Genomic DNA, 15,159 nt, shown 5'->3' with positions numbered 1-15,159 from the left:
CTGTCTAATTTGGTAGGGACAAATCATTCACTAAACGCTAAACCTGAACAAAATATTGTAATAATTAAGGTGGAAAATGAGCAAGTTGAGGAGACTAAACTGCTTGGAGTAACCCTGGATTGTAAACTGTAATGGTCAAAACATAATGATACAACAGTAGCTAAAATGAGGAGAGGTCTGTCCATAATAAAGCACGGTTCTGCCTTAACGCTATCAACAAGGCAGGTCCTACAAGCCCTAGTTTTGTCGCACCTGGACTACTGTTCAGTCGTGTGGTCAAAGAGGGACATTGGAAAATTACAATTGGCCCTTAAATGTACACGGAGAGCTAACAATAATATACATGTCAATCTACCCTGGCTCAAAGTAGAGAGATTGACTTCATTACTACTTGTATTTGTGAGAAATATTGACATGTTGAATGCACCGAGTGGTCGGTTTAAACTACTAGCACACAGCTCAGACACCCATGCATAAGACATGCCACCAGAGGTTTCTTCACAGTCCACGTCCAGAACAGACTATGGAAGTCACACAGTACTACATAGAGCCATGACTACATGGAATTCTATTCCACATCAAGTAACTGATGCAAGCAGTAAAGTTAGACTTAGAAGTCAAATAAAAATACACCTTATGGAACAGCGGGGACTGTGAACAGACACACACAATAACATACGCACTATACACACATGGATTTTATGTTGTAGATATGTGGTAGTAGAGTAGTGGCCTGAGGGCACACAGTGTGTTGTGAAATCTGTTAATTGTTTATAACTGCCTTCATTTTGCTGGACCCCAGAAAGAGTAGCTGCTGCCTTTGCAGCAGCTAATGGGGAATCATAATAAATACAAAAAGCCAGTTGAAAGTAGACTCAGCAAAGTATTCCACTCAGAAACCAGATCATAGACATAGCATTACTTTCATTTATAATTTTATTCATACAAATTTGTAGAGTGATAAGAGCCAAAGCAAAGTAGCTGTTAATGAAATTATAACACTTGAGGATAAAGTTCGTAAAAGAAAAAGCATGGAAAATATACAAGACATGAAATTGTATTTTAGTCACACCAACTGACAATTGTTGCAATCGCCATATCAACACAGTTGATAGAAATTAGTTTTAATGCAGCCAATACAAACAAAAGACAGTAAAAACAGTGTCACAAAATAAGACAAAACCTCCATAAAAGCGTTCATATTTGATGATTGAGGGCCTCTGTACATACTAGTGTAACCAGAACAGTATTGTCCTCACTAAAGTGACAGAGGAAGCTACTAACTCGACTATTGAGATTCAGCCACAGTGTGTGTCGTCAAGGTGAGGAGCTGTTGAAGGTGCCCCTTGGGGGTTGGCGGGAGGCGAAGGGAGATACGTCTTCGTGGGTGAACATGAAGGCGTCGCTCGGTTTTTGAAGTAAGTAAGTCAGCCATCATACCGTAGATCACCGGGTGCTTCGCAGGTTCGAGGCATGCTCCGCCTTCAACTCCTCCTGTAACACACAGGTCATGTTGGAAACTTAGGGGTTAGTGGTTTAAGTTTAAGGGGCTAGGTGAGAGTAGGAGGTAATGGTTGTCTCCCACACCAGACACCTCTTCTCAAACACTGGCTTATCCTCCCTCACCTCTGACACACCACCATGTAAAAAGGGGGAACATTCCTAATTGTGTGTATGTATTTGGGACACGAGAGCTCACCTGGACTTGGCCAGGTGCCTAAACAGGATATGTCATCACACGGGGAGAAAGATGGCAGGAGCAGTGTGTCCCAGGTTCCCCTTGTGTAGGCCAGGTTACTGTAAAAGCACTTTGTGACAACTGCTGAAGTAAAAAAAAAAAAAAAAAAAAGGCAGAATTTAGACTTTTGATTGACTGATTGTATAAGTAGATGTCCACTTACCTGTCATGTGGGAAGTAGCAGTGCCGACACTGCCAAGTGGCTGGGATGTCCTCCACTGAGTCCACTGTCCTTGCTACCCCAAACACCTCCACCATCTACACCCAGCTCCCTATGACCACAGTTTGACACATTGGCAAACCAGACTCATCACACAGTTGGGTGGAAGTGTCTAGGAATTAAATCAAAACTGAGAACACATAGAACAGTGTAGAACACTTACCTTGCACAAAAAAAATGAGTAGGGCAGTGACTAATACAACTGACTTGAGATGTGTGTGTGTGTCCTGGTGAGAGGAAGGTCATGTTCTTCGGGACGTTCTTCCTCATAGGGAGCAGCAACAGAAGCAGCAGGCTAGAGCCTTCACACACTAACCCCTTCAGAGGACAGAGGGTACAACAGTCTGCCTCCTCAGTTCCTACACACACATACAGGTTAGAGCCTTCAGATACATACCCTCTAACAGAGCACATCAGGAAACACACCACCTTAACTCACCACACAGACACATGCACACACAAAGAAACCCCCTAAGATTCTCAGTGCAGACTTTAAACCTTTCTATGCGGAAATGATTACCATGTGTGTGCTCGTTACCTGTAGGAAGTTGTCGATCTGCTGCAGCAGCTCCTTGTCTATGGATGTTCTTCTCTCCTGAACATGTGCAGGATAGGAGTATAATTCTGCATCCAACGTCTCTATGGAGAACGAAGATTCTACACAGTTAAATACAGAGTGAATTTAGTTAAATCGCACATTACACACGGTCCCTGTCGAAAAATGTCATTATACTCTAGTATAGGGGTATTCAACTCTTACTCTCCAACAGCGTTTTCCAAACTCAGTACTCGGGACACCAAGGGATGGACGTTTAGTTTTTTTCCCTAACACTACACAGCTGAGGATTCTTCTTCGGTATCATGGCGTTCACATATTTTGTCTGTGCATGCCACCACCTACTGTGCGGTAGTGTATGTTCAATTGCAGTACATTTGTGATACAAAAATAAAAAAAGGGGGGGGGGGCGATTTTTTTATTTTATTGCACCACCAGCCTACCCTACACCTATATACCACTACTTCATCCAAAATCTCTAAAACATCTTATAAGTCTTCTGCAGTAAAATATTTTACACCCAGGTACTTCTCTGCAGCTGCCACCTACACTCTAAAAACCCACTATCCCAGTCCACTACTTTGACCCTATTGACCCTGCTCCTGCACCATGCCAACAGCACACAGCTGATTCAAATTATCAAAGCTTGATGATTAGTTGTTTATCAGCTGTGTAGTGTTAGGGCAAAAACAAAATGTGCACTGAGTTTGGGTAACTCTGCCCTATGAGGTCCAGAGCCTATTGGATTTCTGTTCTACCAGAATGAATTGCACCCACCTGGTGTCCCAGCTCTAAATCAGTCCCTGATTAGAGGGGAAGAAAGAAAAAGGGTAGTGGAACTGGCTTTGAGGTTCAGAGTTGAGTTTGAGTGCTCTAGTACAGTGGTTCCCAAACTTTTTATAGTCCCATACCCCTTCAAACATTCAACCTCCAGCTGCGTATCCCCTCTAGCACCAGGGTCAGCACACTCTCAAATTATGTTTTTTGCCATCATTGTAAGCCTGCCACACACACTATACAATACATTTATTAAACATAAGAATGAGTGTGAGTTTGTGTCACAACCTGGCTCGTTGTCACTCGTGGGAAGTGACAAAGAGCAAATAATAATCAATAATTTTGCTCTTTATTTAGCCATCTTACATATAAAACCTTATTTGTTCATCAAAAATTGTGAATAACTACCTACAGATTAATGAGAAGGGTGTGCTTGAAAGGATGCAGATAACTTTGCAATGTTGTGTTGTATTGGAGAGTCTCAGTCTTAAATAATTTCCCACAGTCTGTGCCTGTATTTAGTTTTCATGCTAGTGAGGGACGAAAATCCCCTCTTACATAGGTACGTGGTTGCAAAGGGCATCAGTGTCTTAACAGCACGATTTGCCAAGGCAGGATACTCTGAGCGCAGCCCGATCCATAAATCTGTCAGTTGCTCCTGATTAAATTAAATTTTCACTGAACAGCTTGTTGCAATTTCAATGGGGCTCTCTTGTTCAGTGGACTGGAGGCAGAGCATGAAAGGGATAACGAATCCAGTTGTTTGTGTCATCCGTTTTGGGAAAGTTCCTGCATAACTGCGCATCCACCTCAGATGCTTCGCTATATCACATTTGACATTGTCCGTAAACTTGAGTTCATTTGCACACAAAAAAATCATACAATGATGGAAAGACCTGTGTGTTGTTCTTATTAATGCAGACAGAGAAGAGCTCCAACTTCTTAATCATAGCCTCAATTTTGTCCCTACATTGAATATAGTTGCGGAGAGTCCCTGTAATCCTAGATTCAGATCATTCAGGCGATAAAAAATAAATCACCCAGATAGGCCAGTCGTATGTGATGACGAGTTTCTCACAAGCAGTCAGACAAGTGAAAATTATGGTCAGTACAGAAAACTTTAAGCTCATCTCTCAAAAAAAAACATCAATAATTTGTCCCTTGATAACCAGCACACTCCTTTCTGTACATTGTAAAAGCATTACACGGTCGCTGCCCATATCATTGCATAGTGCAGAAAATACACAAGAGTTCAGGGGCCTTGCTTTAACAAAGTGAACCATTTTCACTGTAGTGTCCAAAACGTCTTTCAAGCTAGCAGACATTCCCCTGGCAGCAAGAGCCTCTCGGTGGATGATGCAATGTACCCAAGTGGCATCGGGAGCAACTGCTTACACATGCGTTACCACTCCACTATGTCTCCCTGTAAAAGCTGTTGCGCCATTAGTTCAAATACCAACATGAGCAGCAGCTATGTTTGGCTACATTTGGACCGTTAGTGGAATTCCTGCGAGAGAGTAATGGTTAATGTGATTGGATGTTAATTATTTGACTAGGCTACCTGTATTTGACATCGTGTTATTTCACTGAACACCAGCAGGTATTTCTCACTGGTCATCCCCAAAGCCAACACCTCCTTTGGCTGCCTTTCCTTCCAGTTCTCTGCTGCCAATGACTGGAACGAATTGCAAAAATCGCTGAAGCTGGAGACATATTTCCCTCACTAACTTTAAACATCAGCTATCTGAGCAACTAACCCATCGCTGCAGCTGTACATACCCCATCTGTAAATAGCCCATCCAATCTACCTACCTCACCACCATATTGTTTTTATTTACTTTTCTGCTCTTTGCCCACCAGTATTTCTACTTTCACATCATCATCTGCACATCTATCACTCCAGTGTTAATTTGCTAAATTGTAATTACTTCGCTACTATGGCCTACTATTGCCTTACCTCCTCACGCCATTTGCACACACTGTATATAGACTATTTTTTTCTATTGTGTTATTGACTGTATGCTTGTTTATTCCATGTGTAACTCAGTGTTGTTGTTTGTGTCGCACTGCTTTGCTTTATCTTGGCCAGGTTGCAGTTGTAAATGAGAACTTGTTCTCAACTAGCCTACTTGGTTAAATAAAGGTGAAATAAAAATGTAAAAGATGGTTTACTTTTATTATGGGCAGTGAAACGAGGCTACTCAGGCGAGAGAAAAAACATCACCCAAATGTATAACCCTGTTGGAAAATATAAATGGACTGTTTGAAAATGTAAAGCAAAAAAGTCACACAAAAAAAAAAAATTTTTTATTTGGGTACCCCTGTTTGGGAATACCTACTCTAGTATATACGAAGCCATACCATGCAAGGCAAGGAATGGCAGTGCCTGCCTGTACATGTGTAGTGTCACCGTCAACCAAACCAGCTTCAATCTCATGCAGTGGTACAGGTGTAGTAGTGGCCATATGCAGTATGCCCACCTATTTCTCTACAGATATACTCACGAACTACCATTGAGAATGATTGAACGATCCATTTTACTTCCTTAAATCTCTGCCATCATTAGGTGGAGGGAATTACCACCTACATACACCATACAGAGTAGAAAATTGTTGATCATTAACTCATACTCACCTGATGGCAGAGAAAGGGTCATGGTCAAAACTCGGTATGTCAAGCCGTGTTAGCTGGGGCTGGATAGTCTTGAACGATCCTTGTAACCTACCATAGACAGACAGACATACATGCATGCATGCATGCATACATACATACATACATACGCACACTCACCTGTTTGGTATGATAGCTAGCTAGTTTTAGCTCAATGCTTGGTGGCTTATAATATAATCTCCCTGTCTTGTCTGTAAAGCCACCAATAATTGAAGGCAGCTAACTAACTAACGTTACTTATTGGTGACTTTAATTTATAACTAACCTGCGAAAGCTAGCTAGCTGGATATGTTCAGGTAATATCAGTAACACAGCTTTTACTTTGAAAACAGCTAGCGACGTAATCATGTTGCAGCCCCTCCTCTCTATGCCCACACCATCTCTGTTCAATCTTGTGGACGACATTAAAAAAATGAATTAATGCAGTCGAAATGATTATCCGTCTTGGTTGTGTATATTCGGAAATTGATTGAACGAACAGTACACGGATGACATTTGAACAAACAAATATAAAACGATCATGTTGTAGTTCCTTCCAGTAACCACAAGAACAAGCGTTCCTTGATTTTAACTGGCGGCTTTATTCTGTAGATTTTGTCAGAATTATCACCTTCCGTGAGAACTATAAAGCAAATGAAAATACAGTTAAGCACACTCTTACAACCTCCTTATCTTACGAGTGACTTATTAGCTTGGTATAACTCTGAAGTGCTTACATACATAAACAGTTTAGCCGGCGCTATAACAGTATCAGATTAAACACATGAATAAAGGAAAAATACCTCATTGGCTGCTTATTACAGAAGGGAGGAAATCAAACTTCACACTTATTATTTCTAGCATGAATTCACACTTCATTCTTAATTATTCTAACTTTACCATCCTAACATACATGCTTCAACCTTTACGAACTACACCCGATGACATGAAAACTTAGCTAATGGGATTGCCTTCCCTCCAAAAGTGTGTTGCTACAATAAGGATCCCCGTTACAACAGTTATTAGCTACGTAGTTCCGCTTGTCTTATCATTTCCCCCGCACAGCGAACACGTAAACAATTCAAACAAAAAACAACGACATAACCTGTAAGTCTAACTGTCAGTTACACATGTGAATATATCATGGGTAGCCATGGAAAAAGTCCCTTATCAATAAACCTTGCCATTTACACTATAAAGTGTAAACTATATGCTTTAACGTGAGTAGAATAACTATCATAGATTAGAATATAATAACTTCCCTGAGATTCTTTCAAGCTGCAATAGAACATTTATGCAAAGTCAACCAGGGAGGAAGGTTACCCTCCTCTTCCTTCTACGATATGGCAGGCTGCAGAAAGAATTTTGTAATAATAATGTGCAGAGCAGTTCACTATCACGAACGAGGCGGAGTTAGTAATTCCACATTCACATGCTAGTCCTCCTTACTAGGTAACTCGGAAATGTCAAAATGACTAGATGGTTGAAGTACACGTGCCGTCAACCAGTTAGCAAGTCGGAAATTTCCGAGTTCCAACTAGCACTTGAACGCGGCATAAATTCCAAAAGTCTTCACGCTGTCTCCCAACTAGAATAGTTTCTACTGGATTTTTCACCGACTCGGATAAATTATTTATTCTCGGGATAACAATAAGATCGTGCAGAAACATGGTAAGCTATTAATCCAAAGTAAATCAATAAAAGGGAATTGTTTTGTGTGACATTCAAAAACAATTTATTATCATTTGGAATTTAACTTCAGATGCAGGGGCTACTTCCACTTTCTTTTTGCCTTTGTTGACGGAATAATGTTCTATGTCATTACTTTTGAGACTAGGGAGGATTCATATAGAGCCTAGTCTATATGTTATGATAATACAGAATATTTTGTAAACACCAGTTACAAGTGGTTAATTAAATGCGTGTTTGAAACGCTGCTTTGTTTGAGCATTCACCTTGGGTGCATCTCAATAGCCAAAGGTGGGTTCCTCTGCTCGTCCCTCTCCATTCGCCTGTAGTCTAGTGATTTCAAAGAACATGTCAAACAGGTAAGATTAGATTCCACATGCTATTTCGGCATTTATTTTACAGTTTAGTTTTCAGACATTGCACAGATGAGGAGACGGAGAGAGGAAGACAGTATACGTTGAGACATATCCCAGCATATCCTTGCCTAGTTGGAGGTCGTTGACACATTTTATTGCACCTACAGGATAACAATTTAACATATAGGCCTATTCATATTTCAGAGGTGTATCATAAGATTGACTTACTGTAAATCAAAACAGACAACATATTGTAAAATAGATAATATTAATTTGAGTTTTCAGAACACAGTTCAATCAAATGTGGAATTGATTTGACAAATACATTATATTTGAAAGGGTATAATTTATCTTCATATTTTGTTGAATAAAAACATAAAATCAAAATCAAATCAAATTTATTTATATAGCCCTTCGTACATCAGCTGATATCTCAAAGTGCTGTACAGAAACCCAGCCTAAAACCCCAAACAGCAAGCAATGCAGGTGTAGAAGCACGGTGGCTAGGAAAAACTCCCTAGAAAGGCCAAAACCTAGGAAGAAACCTAGAGAGGAACCAGGCTATGAGAGGTGGCCAGTCCTCTTCTGGCTGTGCCGGGTGGAGATTATAACAGAACATGGCCAAGATGTTCAAATGTTCATAAATGACCAGCATGGTCAAATAATAATAATCACAGTAGTTAGAGGGTGCAGCAAGTCAGCACCTCAGGAGTAAATGTCAGTTGGCTTTTTTAGCACGTCCGGTGAACAGGTCAGGGTTCCATAGCCGCAGGCAGAAAAGTTGAAACTGGAGCAGCAGCAAGGCCAGGTGGACTAGGGACAGCAAGGAGTCATCATGCCAGGTAGTCCTGACGCATGGTCCTAGGGCTCAGGTCCTCCGAGAGAGAGAAAGAAAGAGAGAGAAGGAGAGAATTAGAGAGAGCATACTTAAATTCACACAGGACACCGGATAAGACAGGAGAAGTCCTCCAGATATAACAAACTGACCCTAGCCCCCCCGACACATTAACTACTGCAGCATAAATACTGGAGGCTGAGACATCCATGAATACAACCCCATGCATTATTTAGCTGTAGCCAACAATTACAAAAAATACATTCCTTGACAGCTGCTTGGTTTACAGTTCTTCCTGTTTTAGAGTGCTACATTTCAGCCTTGAACTCAGGGTGAAGTTGCCCCTATAAATGCTGATCTGGGGCCAGTTAATGGTTAAGGTTAGGATTGGGGGAGGGGGAACTGATCCTAGATCTGTACCTAGGGGAAACTTCACCCTGTAGCGAAACACATTCTACCTCTTCCTCTGGCTAAAAAAGAGAATCTCTTAAATCTCAAGGGAGTTTTGTTTCATTGTTTATATTATATTTATTGTTAGATATTCTGTTCCAGGTGGTTACAGGTTGAGTGACATCTTCAACTTTTCTGAGGATGATATCAATATCTTGATTCAATTACGAGATCTTCCTGAAAAGGGGTGACAGTTACAAGCAGGAGGCTCATTATATTTTCAATAAACATGGTGTGGTGCTGTATAATATGCAGTATCCAGTTCATATGTTTTTCAACCCAGTTCATATGAGTTTATCAGCATTCCAGCGCTTTGACAGAACTGTAGGAAAATATTTTTATTTAATTCACGTGTCATCTCTCTCAGCCTGACAAGAACAGTCGGCTGCGTCAGGCTCAGGAAGAGGCGGAGGAGGTGAAGGTCATCATGATGGACAACATGGAGAAGACAGAGGAACGCAAGGCAAAACTGCAGGACCTTGATAAAAGGGCTGAGGAACTGGATTTTAAAGTGAGACTGGGATTGCTTTTTAATTATTATTATTTACACACACACACTTGCACTGATACCATTTTTATCCTGATCTGATCCAATTCAGATATTTTCTTCAGATGCATCACTTTTTAATATTAAAGCTGTGGCCAAGCCTTCCACAACCGGAGGTCCTTTTTGGTGTTCAAGATAGACAGTGGTGTTTTGTCAGAACGGTGAATTGACTTTAGTGCTTGATTGGTTTGTTTGTTTGTTTAGAGCAAGTCCTTCCACAAGACCTCAAAGAAGTTGAAGCAGCAGAAGAAATTTGACAACATCAAGGCCAAATGGAAGCTCATTGCTGTTGTTGCAGCCTCGGCCATAATTGTCATTCTAGTAGCCACCTTCATGTTGGTCAACAGATCTAGCCCTGAAAACACACATGATATAGGCAGTATCCCAATGAACGAAGGAGGCATTACACCAACAACCATTGGGCCTGGGAAGTAGGCTACAGCCTAGAATCAATAGGGCTGAAAAGGAAACAAATAGTGGACACTACTTGAAGGATACTACTATCGGTCAAAAGTATTTTCTAGCTTCTGTTGTTGATACTTTACTTGTCTCTAATGGGTGTACAAGGACTTCTACAGATCCATCAGGGAAGATAAATAATTTATTAGGTGCAAAACTTGTTAAAGAATTCCATTATTCAGAATCTTGTTGGGATTACCAATTATCTGTAAACTATTACATCTGATAATATTGAAATCAGAAAAGGTAAGACATTAGGGGTGATGACGAGATAGATTTGATCTATTTCCTTTCAACAGCATTTATAATGCATTACTGTACATCTTGGGATACATAACTAAGGTTAACCTGAACATAAAATAGTTGTATTTTGTAGTTTATTTGAAAATACCATCTTTTCAAATACTCGTGGCAATCATTTCCTTTGATATTCAAATACAGGTCTCAGAAAAAAATATATATTTTGAATTCGTCTTTCAGAAAATACTGCAGAGAAATACCTATTTTTTTGAAAACAAAATATTTTATGGTTGCCAAATATTTTATGAAAAACCAAAAACTACAATAGTTGAGTTGAAATATAATGACCATAAGCACATGGTTTGGAGGGCTCCTAGATATGAATCTTAATATAGCCTAGAATTAAATACATGAAGGACATGGAATCCCCTCAACAGCTTAAAAATGACCAACAAATATACAGTATTTTCATAATGATTGAGACAAGGTAATATAGTAACAGTTGACATCAAGTTCTTATACATGTGTAGTAATTTTGTGACATTGTTGTTACATAGGACTTTGGAAATTGCTTTATAATTGCACAAAGGAGTTATTACACAAGTGGAATAAGGAAAGTCATTATTCCTCGTGTACAGTAGTTACAAAAATTCAGCTCATTGCTATGCAATTAAAATGCAATTACCAATTATGTAACATGCTAATAAAATGTTGCTTCAAAAGTAATTACAGTTTTATTACACAGGCACAAGAACAGTTATGTTAAGTGGAATGCTAATGGTTACAAAATATAGCTATTAAGTGTCAAGGAAACGAATTCTCAAAACTGAAATAACTATAGCCAAGGTAGGTGGAAAATCATGTTAGTTCGTATTCTGAGTAAACTGTCTCTTTAAATATGTTATAGTGTGTGTTTGAAACAACACTTACCCACAGATGGACAAAGAGGTTCCAAGTTGGTTTTGCTAAGCATCCAACTTGCTGTTTGCAGATGGCTTTTGAATTTCTCTGCAGTAATTTCAGGTATCATAAAATGAATTGCAACTTTCTACCTTTTCAGTGGCATGTTGAAAAAGTCATACTGTAGTTGAACGTCAACTGATTTATACTTATCTTTACAAAATATCATTGGTTTGACTTGATTATGTACACCTATGGCAATGGACATTTACAGAATGTTCAGATATAAATGTATTGTATATATCAAATATGACTGTCAAATAGATTGGAATAGTATAGGAGATTGTGTGTGCTCTATTAATTATATTTCTATCTTCAACATGCAGTTGCAGATAAAGTTTGTTAGTTGAAGGCAGACAATCCAATAGTTTCTTAAAAGTAGTCACTTCCTGAGATCGGTATTGAAATATAAAAAAAAGGTACTTGCTTTATCAGTTGCGTATTTAAATGGTTTTAGAAAGTAGTCATTTTTTGGGATCTATATTCAAATACTTTTAGTCACCTCCAAAGTAACTATTTGTTCCCCCTTAAAAAATGGTTACCTTCCACAAAGCATAGTTAAAACTATAGTTATCCCAGGTCTGAACCTGAATAACCTCACATTTTCAATGACACCATTCATTTCCCAAAGAGATATATCCAAACAAAAATGTGTGTTTATATTTTACTGAAGGTACACCACCATTTACTCTGCCATTCTTGAAGGCCTAGTTGATAGACATCACGTGTTGACAAAACAAGGCATTCCATTGTCAAGATCAGGATTTAACTGACAATATTATTCCCTTTAAAATTGGTCTGAGAGATGTTGTATTTCAACATGCAACACAATTTTTAGAAAGGAGTGTAATGTCCCTCAATGCTGAACAACTGATTGATAGTCACATTAAATAATAGGCAATAACAAAAATGCCCTTGATTGCTAAATAACTGACGTATGTAGTGTAAACACTAGATGGGATTATGTTGTTGACAATGACACCTGTTCAACCCTTTTATAAACAGTCAACAGGAACTCCCCAATAGACAGCTGTGTCTAGTTCATTGACCAGTTGAATGGACATTGAGTCAAAAATATGTTTTGTTATCGTGGAGTTGCATTATTGATTTATTTTATCCAGTTGATTAAAAAAAAGTACATTAACCCTGATTGCTCATTATTTCAACATGATTGGCTGGCAATTACCAATAGGCTATTTTGTCTTTAAGTGATTTGAATGTATCAACCTTACTGCATTCCAAATGGGAAATAATCTCCTTTCCCTCATCACAACTCTGCCAGATGGTTTAGAATGTTTAAATTCCCTTAATACATGCTTTGACTCTGCCCTTTCAACCTATCCAATCATTTGGAAAAAGTCATCAAGGACAAACTAAATATAAAGTTTTTAAATGGAATTCAGCCTAGGGCACATAGCATTTGTTTTGCATGCCAGTTTACCCCGGTGAATGGATTTTGCACTTGATCCAAAAACCTGCATCTCCAGGAGGGACATCGAAAGAGTATGTTCCACCCAATGTAATGTATTAACCATAAATGACTGAATGGTGTGCTCGTTTGAAGAAACTGCGCATCCAGGGGCGTAATATCAGCAAAACAATTAAACTCATTTATTTACTGCATTTCTACACAATTTAGAAAAACTAAAACACAAAGACATTATCACCTTGTTTCTGTAATTTCATCCACATCAATAGGGGACTTGCCTAAGCATCAGTGTAATGGGTGCGTGTCGGTGGCAGGGAAGTCAGGCGCAGGAAAACGAACTTGGTATAAATGGAGTCGTTTAATAAGTGCTCATAAAACTCCAAAAACCAAAATATACAAAAAATAATATAAGTGGGTACAAAACCCGTCGCACACCGACACATGACTTGCACATAACATACAATAAAACAATCTCCAACAAGGACATGAAGGGAAACAGAGGCTTAAATACACAACATGTAATTGATGGGATTGGAACCAGGTGTGAAGACAAGACAAAACCAATGGAAAATGAAAAATGGATCAGTGATGGCTAGAAAGTCGGTGACGTGGACCGCCGAACACCGCCCGAATAAGGAGAGGGACCGACTTCGGCGGAAGTCGTGACAATCAGACTGTTACCATGGTTACCGTATGATATGCTATTCAGTCTGAAATAAGTATGCCTAAAATAGAAGCAAGAGTCTCTACAAGCCAGAATGTTGAATACAATTATATTTACAAGTACTTTACCGGTTGTCTGTGCCGTTGGTCCTTTTGACCGTAGGAGGTGGAAATAGGGTATCCACAGGAAAGTGTTGTTTCACCGACTTTTTGCTGCCCCAGTAAATTCTGTCTCTTGTATTTTCAATCTCCCAAGGCATTGCAGGTGATGCACAACATGTTAACAGTAGCATAATGTAAAGGTATGTAATCAGCTGGAAGTGTTTGTGAAATCTACCTGCTGATTGTATGGGCCAACTTTCAGTCTGTGGTTCGGTAGGCTCAGCCATTTGTGCAAAGGTTTGTCACAGTGCGAATTGCAAACCAATAAACAGACCATCGTACTGAAGGTCGGGTTGATAACACTTCCCTGTGGATATTTTGTCTCTGATTACCTCCGACACAGGGACAAAAATCAGCTGACAACATGTAAAGTAAATTGAAATCAAGTTTGTTCAACATTCTGACTGTTCGGCAATGCTGCGCTACATGTTAGAGAGGTGAGTAAGTATTTCACTCTCTGGGTTCTAAAATAGGCTAATAGGGGACTTAATATTCTACAAACTCATGTCATTCAATAATTAACTGCTACGCCTTAGCTCAGCATCGGGATTAAAACGGTTTGATTTGACTAAACTAGCAGCTACCCTACCTATCCAAAGCCATCTACTACAACCATTTTACCTCTGCACTGCTTGGAGAAAAAGTAATGCTGTTTCGATGAGATATCCATAAAGCCAGTCCACCCGCCGGCATACAAACAGCCTTCCCTCCCGCTCCCAGGCATCTACATGGTCCTAAAGTCAGCCCACTTATGTCGCTAAACTGCATTTGCCTTCGGGATTGGAATTATTTTATAATAAACGAAACATGCAACCATTTCAACGGTTCTACTGAGTTACAGTTCATATAAGGAAATCAATCAATTGAAATTAATTCATTAGCCCTAATCTATGGATTTCATATGACTGGGCACAGCCACAGGCCCAGCAAATCAAAATGAGTTTTCTCTACAAAAAGAGAGAAATAATATTCTACAATGTAGAAAATATTAAAAAATAAAGAAAAACCCTTGTTCCAAACTTCTTCCATTTAAGAATGATGGAGGCCACTGTGTTCTTGGGGACCTTCAATGCTGCAAAAAATGCTTTGATACCTTCCCCAGATCTGTGTTTCGACACAATCCTGTCTTGGAGCTCTACCGACAATTCCTATGACCTCATGGCTTAGTTTTGGCTCTGACATGCACTGTCAACTATAGACAGGTTTGTGCGTTTCCAAAGCATGTTCAATCAATTGAATTTACCACAGGTGGACACCAATCAAGTTGTAGAAACATGTCAAGGATGATCAATGGAAACAGGATGCACCTGAGCTCAATTTCGAGTCTCAAAAGCAAAGGGTCTGAATACTTATGTAATTTTTTTTCTTTTTTATACACTACAGTTGAAAAGTTTGGGGCCACTTAGAAATGTCCTTGTTTTTGAAAGAA

At 39.4% G+C, this 15,159-nt stretch overlaps 1 protein-coding gene and 1 long non-coding RNA gene across 9 annotated transcripts; one reads left to right on the top strand and one right to left on the bottom strand.

The window, feature by feature from the left end:
- Nucleotides 1-918: 918 nt before the first annotated feature.
- LOC139027374 (uncharacterized) lies at nt 919-7,322 on the bottom strand. Of its 8 annotated transcripts, none has more exons than XR_011479462.1 (4): nt 2,122-7,322; nt 1,902-2,010; nt 1,700-1,822; nt 919-1,494 (listed from the first exon to the last, which is right to left on the bottom strand). It is a non-coding gene; the product is annotated as an uncharacterized lncRNA (long non-coding RNA). The 8 variants fall into 8 exon arrangements; XR_011479461.1 differs by having other exon boundaries at nt 1,902-2,317; nt 2,497-7,322; XR_011479469.1 differs by having other exon boundaries at nt 1,902-2,276; nt 2,497-7,322.
- Nucleotides 7,323-7,404: 82 nt separating this feature from the next.
- Nucleotides 7,405-12,621, top strand: LOC111961736 (vesicle-associated membrane protein 5). The gene is made up of 3 exons (XM_023984230.3): nt 7,405-7,611; nt 9,638-9,781; nt 10,022-12,621. The coding sequence occupies exons 1-3, from the start codon at nt 7,609-7,611 to the stop codon at nt 10,250-10,252; spliced, it is 378 nt and encodes a 125-aa protein (XP_023839998.1). The 5' UTR covers nt 7,405-7,608; the 3' UTR covers nt 10,253-12,621.
- The last annotated feature ends 2,538 nt before the right edge of the window (nt 12,622-15,159 follow it).

The sequence above is a fragment of the Salvelinus sp. IW2-2015 genome, linkage group LG4q.1:29 (genome assembly GCF_002910315.2).
Source record: "Salvelinus sp. IW2-2015 linkage group LG4q.1:29, ASM291031v2, whole genome shotgun sequence".
Taxonomy (NCBI): domain Eukaryota; kingdom Metazoa; phylum Chordata; class Actinopteri; order Salmoniformes; family Salmonidae; genus Salvelinus; species Salvelinus sp. IW2-2015.
This window is presented reverse-complemented; position numbering and strand designations above follow the sequence as displayed.